The sequence below is a fragment of a genome, unplaced genomic scaffold, assembly GCF_019419815.1.
Source record: "Pyrus x bretschneideri cultivar Hongxiangsu unplaced genomic scaffold, Pyrus_bretschneideri_v1 Contig5, whole genome shotgun sequence".
Classification (NCBI taxonomy): Eukaryota; Viridiplantae; Streptophyta; class Magnoliopsida; order Rosales; family Rosaceae; genus Pyrus; species Pyrus x bretschneideri.
Window position 1 is genome coordinate 2,553,529 of NW_025999787.1, and position 12,077 is coordinate 2,565,605.

Below are 12,077 nucleotides of genomic sequence, written 5' to 3' on the forward strand. Positions count from 1 at the left end.
AAACAACAATTTGCATGCAAACGTGGAATAGTTGTTAGATAAGGGAATAAGGAAAATAAAGATGAGAATAAGGAGTCAAAGGATGGAATTACATGCAGACAGGTTGTGGCACTTGGCTTCGTCTTGGGATTTGTGATAATATTTCATCAGTTATAATTACGTTTCAGAGTTTAAGTTGGTGAAAGAATGATCATGCATGCATGTGGCCTTTGTCAGGGGAAGTATACATGATGGATTTGATTGGTGAGGTGCTTGCATGGAGATAAACTTGTGCTGACGTGATAAATTTCGAATATAAAGATAGGCCTTAGCCTATGGCATGGATCAACTTCACTAGTTTGAGTTGCAAAGGAACTCTACGTAATCATCAGGCTAGGCCAAGGTAAATATGTTCTATAAATGCAGAAGCATGAACGACTGAGGAGAGACTTCCAATTCAACACATAACTGCCCTGCGCAAAACCTCTCAAACATCTTGAGATTATTTTTTTCTTTTTTCCGCCGACACATCTTCAGTTTGGATAAACAGCATTGTGAAGGCAACCAGCGAACATCTTCAGTTTGGATAAACATCACTGTTGCCGTAGAATCACCCGTTCCCGAAGCACCTTCAGTTTGGATAAATAGCATTGCGTCAAGGTCGACTGGTTATCTATCCAAGTCTCGGTTGAGAAGGATTTTCGAATCCTTATTGGTAGAGGTCATCTCATTAACCTTCTCAGCGAAGTGAGGTGTTACCAGGTTACTACATTCGGCACCCTGAGAGCCGAATTTGATATTAAACTTTGCAGAACTAGCAGAAGTGAGGTGTTACCAGGTTACTACATTTGGCACGCCCAGTGGGACCCAGTGCTAAAATTATGAAGTTTATATGATATATCAAGATTCCATTCTGGCTCCACATAGCCGATTGTTCGAGCTCCTAGAGGAATTGAAAAAACACAATGAGGAACGAAAAAGATCTTTGGAAGTGGAAAAAATTCTTCGTGGCCATACAGAGATGCAAAAGTCATTCGCTTACATGTTGAGACTAAAAGCTCCTATTACCCTGCAAGAGCAATGGGTAAATGAAGATAGGGCTCGATTTAATACCTGGCTAGATGGAAAATATTTTCCTTACGTTTTCGACTACAAATCGATTCCATTTGAGGAATGGTTGGTTGAAAAGACCGGGGGGCAATTTTTCGCTCCAGCCGTAATTAGACGTCGGCCTAAGAAAATTGTTAATTTAGCCAAAGAACAAAGGCCACCTATTTTTCTGGTCGAGACTGAAAATGTGGTAGGCCTAGAAGAAAATGTTCAAGTTTCTGAGCCAAAAATTGACTCAGAAAATGATTCGTCAGAGGAGTGTTCTAATGATGAACAAGTCCGATACACGGCTTCAAACGGAAGAACCACATCAATTGATATGGTAATTGAAGACATGATCTTAGAAGCCAAAACTACGCCAATTGATATGATTATTGGCGATAAAGCCGATATCGAAAAATCCTATTCGGCCAAGTTATTTGAATTAAAAGCCAAAATTAACCAAGTAATTATGCCTAGGGGGCATAATAATGGTCAAACACATTCGGCAGCTGGTGATAACAAACATTTCACCGAGTCAAAAATATTTGGAGATCATTCTTTATTCAGCCTAGAGCAAAATGAAAGTTTTGATATAAAAAGATCTTGGCTTGGAATAAAGCATCGTTGGCCTCCTTATGATTATGATTAGGTTGTTTTCATTTTCTTTTGCTAAAAAAAAAAAAAGAATAAATTATTTTCTTAACCATTCAGCCTTTTAGGCCGATGCATAAGAAAATAAGGGGGCAATAAGTGGTGCGGCAATCCAACTGATGGTGTGCTCAACAATTGTGATCGAAGGAATGGAATTTTAATGCTGAATACATTTTTTCGGCCACATGGCTCGGCCGATTCTCACATTTTCTGAATTGTGTTCATTTAATTATTATTGGTGGTCTTCGGTAGACTACTTTCGGTCGAAACCCACGCCGAATCAATTTGTATAAGGTGGGTATCCTCAGCGGTTAAAAAGAATATTTACAGTATGCTCTACACCTGCCTATCTTCGGTCATTCTTCCTTCCCATTGCTCGACCATGGGAGTTCAGTTTTTCCATGAGAAATTATTTGGTTTACATCTCCACTTACATGAGCTTGGGTGTGCCAAGGACAAGTTTTGTTGCGGTGTAATCGGCGCACTTGGATTGGGTGTGACTCAGAGACTAGGCGAGTTAAGGTGGTCAAGCACAGTGGTTGGTCGAGTTGGGTCGACGATTCGACGACTTACTTTTACAGAAGAGGTGAGATAATTGGATTCCACTTCGACTAGCACATATTTGTTTACAGTTGTTGGTCTGCAGAGTTTATTGCCAAGTTTCGGTTCGCCCAACAAAGTTGACATTCAAGTAATTGGAAGCCGTGGATGTTGTTTGCTGAATTATTTTGTGTTCGGTGGAGTTTGTTCTCATGGAGGTCGACAATGTTAAAACTAATGCGGAGCTTGGATTTGGCCCATGGTGTTGCATACACTTTGCTTCTCGTCGAACCAATTTGTTAGTTTGGTGGAGGTTTGGTCTCACTCTCACCGAATGGCCCCAAATAAGAAAGTCGGGATTTACTTTATTCGGTGCAGTACTGAAGAAAAAGAAGTATTTCCCCTGTTGCTCGGTGAAAGATGGCAGCAAAGAAAAGAGATGTGCTTGATGATTTCAGGAAGTAATTCGGCGATTTTGTTGTCCTACGAAGTATTCGACCGACACCATGTTCAGTTTGACATTGGTTAGGATTGAGTTTTTGGGTTCCTGGCAAAAATGGTTTTGCTGTGAGGCAGAGATGGCGTCAGTTATTAATATGCTATAAAAATAGTAGTTGTTCGAGGCTTCTTAACAGTGTTGGTTGATAGCCATGAAAATGGAATTGCAGAATTGTTTGACCGAGCTCGGTTAAATCTGAAGTTCTGTTTCGTCTTTCATGTTTATAAGTGCTGCCATGAAACCTTTCAATAGGCCAAACCGTATTACATTCGGTGAGGTTTGCATTGAAGGAAGAGAAATGTGGGAGCATGCTGACTTGTTTGCCCAATCACAAGTGAAAATAAGTCAGAAAAGAATGAAAATGTAATCGACATATGCATGTGGATTAGCATTACTCCAGTTCAAATGGGGGAGCTTGCCATCATCCAAAACATGAGATACCATGTGCTTTATTGGAATGCATGGCATTCTCCCTATTCACATGCTGGAATTTGTTTTCATTTGAAAAGAAAAGTGTCTCTGTACATGTGATGTGATGTGATTTCGTCAAATGGAGTCCCCAGAAAGAATAATGTAGTGCTTGGTTCGGCGATATTTTTCGGCGTTTCACACTCAAACCGAGAAATTTGAGGATATCAAGGAAGAACAATCAATTTCCTTAACCGTTCGGCTTACGAGCTGAAGCCCAAGGAAATTGGGGGGCAATGTTTGGACCCAATTTTGCACCATCGGTCTGAGTAATCGAGGCCATTAAATGAACAGGATCCTAAGCTATTGGATGTGAATATTAATGTGATTTTCAATTGCTTTACATTATTATGGTTACGATAAACCATGGTAATTAAATAGTTGGAATTATCCTGATCATTTGAAGATTATGCCGTGCATTCAGGTGTTGAATGAAGGTGTGATCAGACGGTTGTTGAAGAGATAAAGAATGAAAGAATATTCTTTTTATTTTCTCATCTAACCAAAACAACAATTTGCATGCAGATGTGGAATAGTTGTTAGATAAGGGAATAAGGAAAATAAAGATGAGAATAAGGAGTCAAAGGATGGAATTACATGTAGACAGGTTGTGGCACGTGGCTTCGTCTTGGGATTTGGTGATGATATTTCATCAGTTATAATTACGTTTCAGAGTTTAAGTTGGTGAAGGAATGATCATGCATGCATGTGGTCTTTGTCAGGGGAAGTATACATGATGGATTTGATTGGTGAGGTGATTGCATAGAGATAAAACTTGTGGTGACATGATAAGTTTCGAATATAAGGATAGGCCTTAGCCTATGGCACGGATCAGCTTCACTAGTTTGAGTTGCAAAGGAACTCTACGTAATCATCAGGCCAGGCCAAGGTAAATATGTTCTATAAATGCAGAAGCATGAACGGCTGAGGAAAGACCTCCAATTCAACACACAACTGCCCTGCGCAAAACCTCTCAAACATCTTGAGATTTTTTATTTTCTTTTTTCCGTCAACACATCTTCAGTTTGGATAAACAGCACTGTGAAGACAACCGGAGAACATCTTCAGTTTGGATAAACAGCACTGTTGCCATAGAATCAACCGTTCCCAAAGCACCTTCAGTTTGGATAAACAGCACTGCATCGAGGTCGACTGGTTATCTATCCAAGTCTCGGTCGAGAAGGATTTTCGAATCCTTATTGGCAGAGGTCATCTCATTAACCTTCTCGGCGAAGTGAAGTGTTATCAGGTTACTACATTCGGCATCCTGAGAGCCGAATTTGATATTGAACTTCGCAGAACTAGCAACCTTGTCTTCAGGCTCGAGAATCCAAAGGCCGAGATATGTTCCTTCCTCGGCCGCAATCGCAAGATTAAGAAGTTAGCAGCGCACTCAACGCAACATCAACAAATTTTACTCCTCGGCCGACGAGTTGGCACGCCCCGCATTCAACCGAAGGACGTAGTTAGCTTATTAGTTACTTGGCTTGCACGCTGCGTAGGCTTTGTAATTTTTAGGGTCAACACATTGAAACAAATGTTTTTTCTTTTATTGATAATGAAGCTATCATGCGACGTCTTTATGACAAGAAATCTCGCCGACAACAATTGTAACTTCGTTTGTATTGATAAGTTATGAACGATATTAATATTGTTTACTATCTAAAAGATTTGGTTGTCTGCATTTTTTTTATAAAACTCCCCTTTCCATCCTAACAACCCCCACCCTCACCCCAACAGCCGCCCGAATAATTACCTGCCGGCCGCCCTGACAATTTTTAGTTGTGCCACTGAAGTAATGAATTTGAAAGCGTTACATGGGGTAACACAAATTAATGAAGTAATTATGCAACACCTTATGCTTGGGGAGTGTAGTGTGGACTCAATAATTACGAGATCAAGTCTTAATATTTGATTTGCACGCCACCACATGTTAAAAGAGTGGATGCTGAGTAGGGAACGTGGGATGTTTTTTATTTTTTATTTTTTTTATTTTTATGGAAGATCAGCTGATGGCTTCAGTTAGCATGTAATCTACATGCTAATCTACATGTAGATTTATGTCAAAAAAAAATTGTGTAACCGTCCCCAGTGGCCCTATGCATCCATCCATTAAAGAAAACAGCATTATTTTGCCGGAATGTAAATGAAATATGTGTTGGAAAAATAAGGTAGGCCCAACTGCTGCATTAATCACAACAAAAGTTCATAAATAGTCATCCAATTAATTACACAGATATAATGCATATGAACGATCATAGACAATGCCAATGCAAATGATTAAGGGGCAGAAAAATCTGTCGACCGAAAAAAAAAAGGGTTAGAAAAAATTGAAATGGATCAAGACAAATGTTCGATATTATGTTCTTAAGATAAGTTTTAAGATAAATGTTTTAACAACGTCTAAGTAACATTATAGAATTTATTATTCGTCAAATGCTCTTAATCGGGTAAATTATATGTTCTACACTAGAGCCTTTAATATAATTGAAAGGTAATCATTACCTCTAAACTATCACAAAACACTTCTTTAATCTTAGTAAGAATTTTTCGAGGTTTCTAGTACGCCAGCGGTAAAATGTTGAGATGGAAATTTTTCCAAATCTCGAATGGTCGGCCCCTAAACCATTTTAATAAAAGAGTTTTAATGAAACACTTCAGGTACTGTTCATTTTTAACGAAAAATCATATTTTTATTTTTTTCTAGTACTATTCATTACATATTTATTTATTATTTTTCATTAAAACTAATTTTTTTTTAAATTTTTCGTTAGTTTTCATTTTTAAAACTCGGGCTAAAATGATACTTGAGGAGAAAAATTCGTGATGGCCAAGATTCTCTCCATAAATTGAGCTTGGGATGAAGGCGAGTCTCACCGATGCGCGCGGACGCGGCAAATTTATGCCACGCGCAGCGCTCCGATGCGCGGGCCACATGCCACGCAACAAAATGTCAGTTGCTGGACTTAGGGCTGACGTGTTTGTCCGCCACTTGCAATGAGCCGAACGACTTTATTAGCTTACATTTGATCTAACCCACACAATTGCACATGATTTGAATGCAGAGAAAACTCCATTTCAATTTCCCGAAAATTGTATCCCGATATAAGAATTAATCATACATTGGATTGACAAATACACTTTATATCACCTTTGTAAGATTCCTTAAAGATGAGCATGTGACATATCATCCATGCATATTAGGCTCCAATAATACACCCTGGAGCATATGGCTAGGACATGGAGAAAAGTCCAGCAGTAAGACCAAATGAATTATAGAACTGGGAAATACACACACACACACACACATACATATATACATATATATATGTTATATAAAAATATACCTTACAAGGACGAAAAAATTATATTTAATAGACGTTTTAGAATAGTCACAGCAGTTCTGCAAAGCAATAATAGCTCCTCAACGAGAATTCTCTACCCTCCTATTCCTATCCTCTTCAATCTCCTCCTCTCACACATTTTTTTTTCTTAATATCTCTATAAAAAAATCAATATAAGATGTTGACATGGCTTAACTGTGAGCGTTCAAATGAGAATGAAAAGGTAGAGAGATTAGGAGGGTAGAGGATCATCCTCCCTCAACATATCCAGTCCCACAAGAGTACTGTAATTTCAAACAATATGGGCATAAAGGAACTCAATCATCGTGTTCATGCGCAAAAGCAAAGTTATGACAATAGAACTGGACAAAATCAGACTGTGCGGTTGAGCGACTAGGTTGCTGACTAGTGGGACTATAGCCCCATAGAAATATTGAGCAAGAGATATTGTTGTCCCAAGATTGAAGACTGATTGATATCCTCCAAACAGGGTCATTGGGTGTGACAGTGGACAGGCAGGAGTAGGACTGTTGAGGTTGACACACAAACAATGGTTATGTAGGGTATTATAAATTGTGGACTTTGGGGACTCATTTTTCAGCTTCATGTGCAGTAGAACTAGCAAAAAACATTATGGGGGAGTTCAAGCATTTGGTGATTGTTAAGTTCAAGGAAGATGTGGTGGTGGAGGACATTTTGAAAGATCTGGAGAAAATGGTTGCTGAGATTGATGCTGTTAAATCATTTGAATGGTAATTAATTCTCTACTTTTCTTGTTAAATATTTGATATTTAAAACGTTTATGTTGTCAGACTGTAAGTGGACATTCCTACACATAAACTAAAAGCAAAACAGTTTTTTACCCATGGGCACCCCATTTGAAATCAAAACAATAAATTATATGATGCTTTATGACTGTAAAATAAGATCATTAAAAGTCACTTAACAAAACAATGTTACTGATCGCGAACATATGTTCGATCCTCGCCGGTGTGCTTTATTCTTTCTCTTAGGGGACAGGACTTGGAAAGCCCAGAGATGCTTAGGCAAGGGTTTACCCATGCCATCTTGACGACATTCGATAAGAAGGAAGATTATACTGTGTTTGTTGGCCACCCTAAACATCAAGAATTTTCAGCAACATTTTCAACAGTTCTAGAAAAGATTGTGCTGCTTGATTTCCCGGCTACTCTCGTCAAGCCACCACCCAAGGCACCGGCGGAGGAACCACCAGCTACCCTGAATGATCAGAAGTAACTTAAAAATTGCAAAACTTTGTACCCAATAGAACGGAATATGATGAAGTATGCTGCTTCTGCTTGTGTGTGTGTGTAGTTTTTAGTTCTTTTTTCTATTAAAATTATGGATTCTGTTTAATTATGGCGATGTCAATGGTTTTTAATGTAATTTCAACTTGTGTGAAACTACGTTATGGTCATTTTGCCTCTCTTGAGGATTCATGAAAGCACATGTAGCTTAGCTGAAGGGATTTTGTTAATTTTTACACTTGACGTCGTTCTAAAAAAAAGATAAATTGATCTAAAATCGAATGTATATGTTTATCTTTCTTCTCACATTACATTTCATGTAAAAAAGGAGATAAGCATCTTAAGAAAAGAGATAAGCACAAACATATATGTACTTGAACTTAAAATTTAGTCTATCAAAAAGCAAAAGATGGTATATGTACTTTTGACTTTGTTGGCTTTAGTTGTCGTGGCTCAAGAAAGGGAATTACTAGCAATGCTTCAGGGTCCCATGTAAACAACTTGTCTGCGAGAAACAGAAAATTAAAGATTCAAAAATTGGAAAGATATTGAGGAAAATAATGGCCAAAAGAAAAACCCTACTCAGAACTCATCAGAGTGCCATTTTATTATAAAATCTTAAGGTAAACTTCAAATACGTATAACCATCTACAAATCGTAACTTGTAATTTCCCATGATCAAACGTGTGTGATTAATTACAGTATTCAGTAAAAAGTCATGTTTTAACGTTAAACAAAACAGCGACCAAACATAGAGAGATCTGATGATCCATCAAAAAGCATACCATCGCCAACAGTAGTGGGTGGAAAAGCAGGAAATCAGGCAGCAGAATCTAAAGGATGGAGAAGTGTCACATTCCATTGGGCCACGGAAAAGTGGGATTGCAATTGCAAAACTAAATACACATTCCTCCCAAAAGTCCACAAGAAAATTTGAAATCACAAAGTAATATTCCTCAAAAGATTGCAAAGTAGATTTTCTATTATCTTCATCTTCTTTGCTTCCTTATAACTCTATTGAAAAGTTGAAAACAACCTAACAGTGCAGTGCATTTGGATATGCAGACATTCAAGAAAATCTGCCTCCTGCATCCTGCCCTTCTAGTTCTCCATTTCTGGTTAACAACTTCAACAATCATTTGTGACAAACTCAACACTCAAACACCTTTTTCGAAACCAAATTCAACTGCCTTTTCTCCGCTAAACCGCATTTTTGTATGCAAATCTCAAAAACTATACCATAGTGATAGAACCTCTATTAACCTGTTCCCAATTTCCTACACTAACTACAGATGTAAAAGTCTGATCATCTCCAACCCTTCTTGTTCATCTCCACTACAATATGCCCATCCTAAACTTCGATCCCCAAGTTTTCGTTCTCCCAGACAGTCCAACTCACTTTTACTCTACAACTGCTCAAACAAAAACCTTGCTCCATCAGCACATTTTCAAAATGTCACCCGCCTGCATGCATGTGGAGCTTCTTCAAAGATTCAAGAACCCAAACTTGATGGGCTTACCTTGTCCTCTTGCTTACTAGTTCATGATCTCACAAAGCTAGACATGGGTTTTCATCCAAGAGATCTGAATTGCTCATGTTACAGCAGTGTGTATGAAACACCTTCACATGGAAACAATGAAGGATATGGGTTGAAGACAAGGATGTCTTTCGACATCCCTGACCACGTTCCTAATATCTGCGACGAGTGTCAAAAGCCTAATGGAAATTGTGGTGCTGGGTTGAGGTGCATATGCCACCCAAAAGAGTGCAGTAAGTGCCTAGCTTCATAAAGTGTGAATTGAAGATATATATTAATTAGATTCATCAACCATTTAAAAACTAGTATTATTAACGTGGTGTTTCTAATGATTTTAATTTGCAGAAAACAAAGTGATTTCAAAGGGTGGATCCATCACCAGTTCTGGTAATATCCTCTTCTCTTTGCTTACTCTAGTAGTAGTGATGGTTTTGGATCACTGAAGCAAGAAAGTTGAGTCCCTATGTATTGGTCTTTTTTTTTTTCCTTTACTTTGTATCCGTAAAAAAGAAATCAAAAGCAAATTTTGGTTGTTGTTCCCATTTCTCTTCATCCGTCTGTCCCGTAAAGATTCGAAGGCTCCATTTGGATGGAACAATTTGAATGAAAGGATTTGGATGTGAAAAGTTTGCCACATAAACTGGAAATCATTAAATCAATTGTATTTGAAACAACCAGATGTAGGATACATGATATATTTGTACAAGGAAGGCTGTTCAATTCCCACTTCCACTAGCTACTTCTTTTGTAAAGGAACTATAAGTTGAGGTACAAGTATTGCATCCTTCATGATTACTGTAAAAGCAACTCCACTCCTAAAAACTTTGCGTCAGCACCCAACCCACTTATCCACTTCAGTGAACAGTAATAGACCCTAATGAACAGTAATAGGCCAAAGCATCTCCATTCCAAAAAAAATGTGCTGGCACCCAGTCTAAAAATGCGCTGGCACAAACGATCTCCACCCCTACAAAATGCGCTGGCACCCAGTCCATTTAAAATATTAAATAATTTTTTTATAAAATAATAAATAAAAAAATAGTTTTAATTTCGGATAGGATTTTTAACCAATCTCGTCACGCCACGTGTCATTATCTAAATGTACTATTTTTTGAATAGATTTCCACTAAGATTTTCAACCAATCCCGACAACCCACGTGTCACTTCCTGTTTATAATAATTTAGGCAAGATTTCGATAAGATTTTTAACCAATCTTGTCACGCCACGTGTCATTATCCGAACGTACTATTTTGTAGATAGATTTCTGATAAGATTTTCAACCAATCCCGACACACCACGTGTCACTTCCTATTTACAATAATTTAGCCAAGATTTCGATAAGATTTTCAACCAATCACGTAGTGCCACGTGGCATTGTCCAGAACCTCATCTTCTCTTTTTTTGTCCATATAAACCCTACATCCCTACATCCATCCTCACACTAAACTCAATCCTTTTTTTTAGCTTAGAATTGTTCTTTATCGTTTTCAAATCTTGAGTTATTACAATGTCTTCTTCAAGGAGAGCGTATAAACAGCTGCAAGAGCAGCAGAAAAGGTTGTTGGCACAACAAGAAGAATTGGTCAATCTTGACCAAGGTGGAGGTGGAGATGAGGCCTTCGCAATGGAGGAGGATGAGGATGATCACTATAGAAGGCGGAGGGCCTCACATTCCCGCCGTATCATGGAAGCTATGGGTCAGATAGCCAAACCCAGACGTGAGGCAAACATCGATAGAAGAAGGGAAAGACGAGGTAAAGATCTCTTGGAAGATTATTTTATTCCCAACAGCGTTTTCCCTGATCATGTTTTTAGACGTCGTTTTAGAATGCAACGAAGTTTGTTCGATAAAATCATGAGTGATGTTTACAATCATGATCCATATTTTGTGCAAAAAGATGATGCTTTTCATGTTCTAGGTCTTCTTCCTGAGCAAAAAATTACAGCTGCCTTGCGAATGCTTGCATATGGAGCATTTGCAGATCAAGTGGATGAGATCGCAAGGATGGGAAAAACAACAGTTTTGGAGTCCCTGATGTTGTTTTGCTCTGCAATTGAAGCCCTCTACACCAATGAGCACCTTCGGCAACCCACGCAAAGGGACATGCGAAGGCTTCTGAGGAAGGTTGAGATGCGAGGCTTCCCTGGCATGATTGGAAGCATCGACTGCATGCACTGGACATGGAAAAACTGTCCAAGTGCGTGGCAAGGAGCTTATGGCGACAGAAAAGGAGCCAAAAGCATCATTTTGGAAGCGGTGGCTTCTTTTGATACATGGATTTGGCATGCTTTTTTTGGTGTTCTAGGAGCTCAGAATGACCTAAATGTCCTTGCCCAATCTCCAGTGTTTGACAAACGAACTGCTACAAGGAAATGGGCCGAGATGCACATATTGGGTTAATGGTAATAAATACGAGGGACCATACTACCTTGCATATGGTATTTACCCAAGGTGGTCTACATTTGTCAAAACAGTGCCACATCCGCAGAGTGAAAAAGAGAAACACTTCGCAAAGTGTCAAGAAGGGTGTAGGAAGGATGTTGAGCGTTGGTTTGGTATCCTGCAAGCTCGTTGGGCCATTGTTAGGGCTGCAGCTAGAATGTTTGATGTCGAGGCTCTTCGATCCATCATGATGACGTGTATTATTCTCCACAACATGATTGTTGAAGACGAGTATGATTATGATGCCGTCGATG

At 38.7% G+C, this 12,077-nt stretch overlaps 2 protein-coding genes across 3 annotated transcripts; both read left to right on the forward strand.

Annotated features, from left to right (window-relative positions):
- The first annotated feature begins 7,164 nt into the window (after positions 1-7,164).
- On the forward strand, positions 7,165-8,052 carry LOC103954762 (stress-response A/B barrel domain-containing protein At5g22580). Its single transcript, XM_009366585.3, has 2 exons — positions 7,165-7,325; positions 7,587-8,052. Exons 1-2 carry the CDS (start codon positions 7,207-7,209, stop codon positions 7,828-7,830), a joined length of 363 nt encoding a protein of 120 aa, XP_009364860.3. The 5' UTR covers positions 7,165-7,206; the 3' UTR covers positions 7,831-8,052.
- Positions 8,053-8,872: 820 nt separating this feature from the next.
- On the forward strand, positions 8,873-10,015 carry LOC108867757. Of its 2 annotated transcripts, none has more exons than XM_018649290.2 (2): positions 8,873-9,612; positions 9,725-10,015. In XM_018649290.2, the coding sequence occupies exons 1-2, from the start codon at positions 8,901-8,903 to the stop codon at positions 9,820-9,822; spliced, it is 810 nt and encodes a 269-aa protein (XP_018504806.2). In that variant the 5' UTR covers positions 8,873-8,900; the 3' UTR covers positions 9,823-10,015. The 2 variants fall into 2 exon arrangements, with proteins under 2 accessions (XP_018504806.2, XP_018504807.2); XM_018649291.2 differs by having other exon boundaries at positions 8,873-9,586.
- Positions 10,016-12,077: the final 2,062 nt, after the last annotated feature.

Excerpts from the sequence above, each read along its gene's own strand:
- LOC108867757 (XM_018649290.2), top strand. The coding sequence starts at position 8,901 with ATGCAGACATTCAAGAAAATCTGCCTCCTGCATCCTGCCCTTCTAGTT. Across the intron at positions 9,613-9,724 it reads ATGCCACCCAAAAGAGTGCA|AAAACAAAGTGATTTCAAAG; the intron begins GTAAGTGCCTAG and ends TTTAATTTGCAG.
- LOC103954762 (XM_009366585.3), top strand. The coding sequence starts at position 7,207 with ATGGGGGAGTTCAAGCATTTGGTGATTGTTAAGTTCAAGGAAGATGTG. Across the intron at positions 7,326-7,586 it reads GCTGTTAAATCATTTGAATG|GGGACAGGACTTGGAAAGCC; the intron begins GTAATTAATTCT and ends TCTTTCTCTTAG.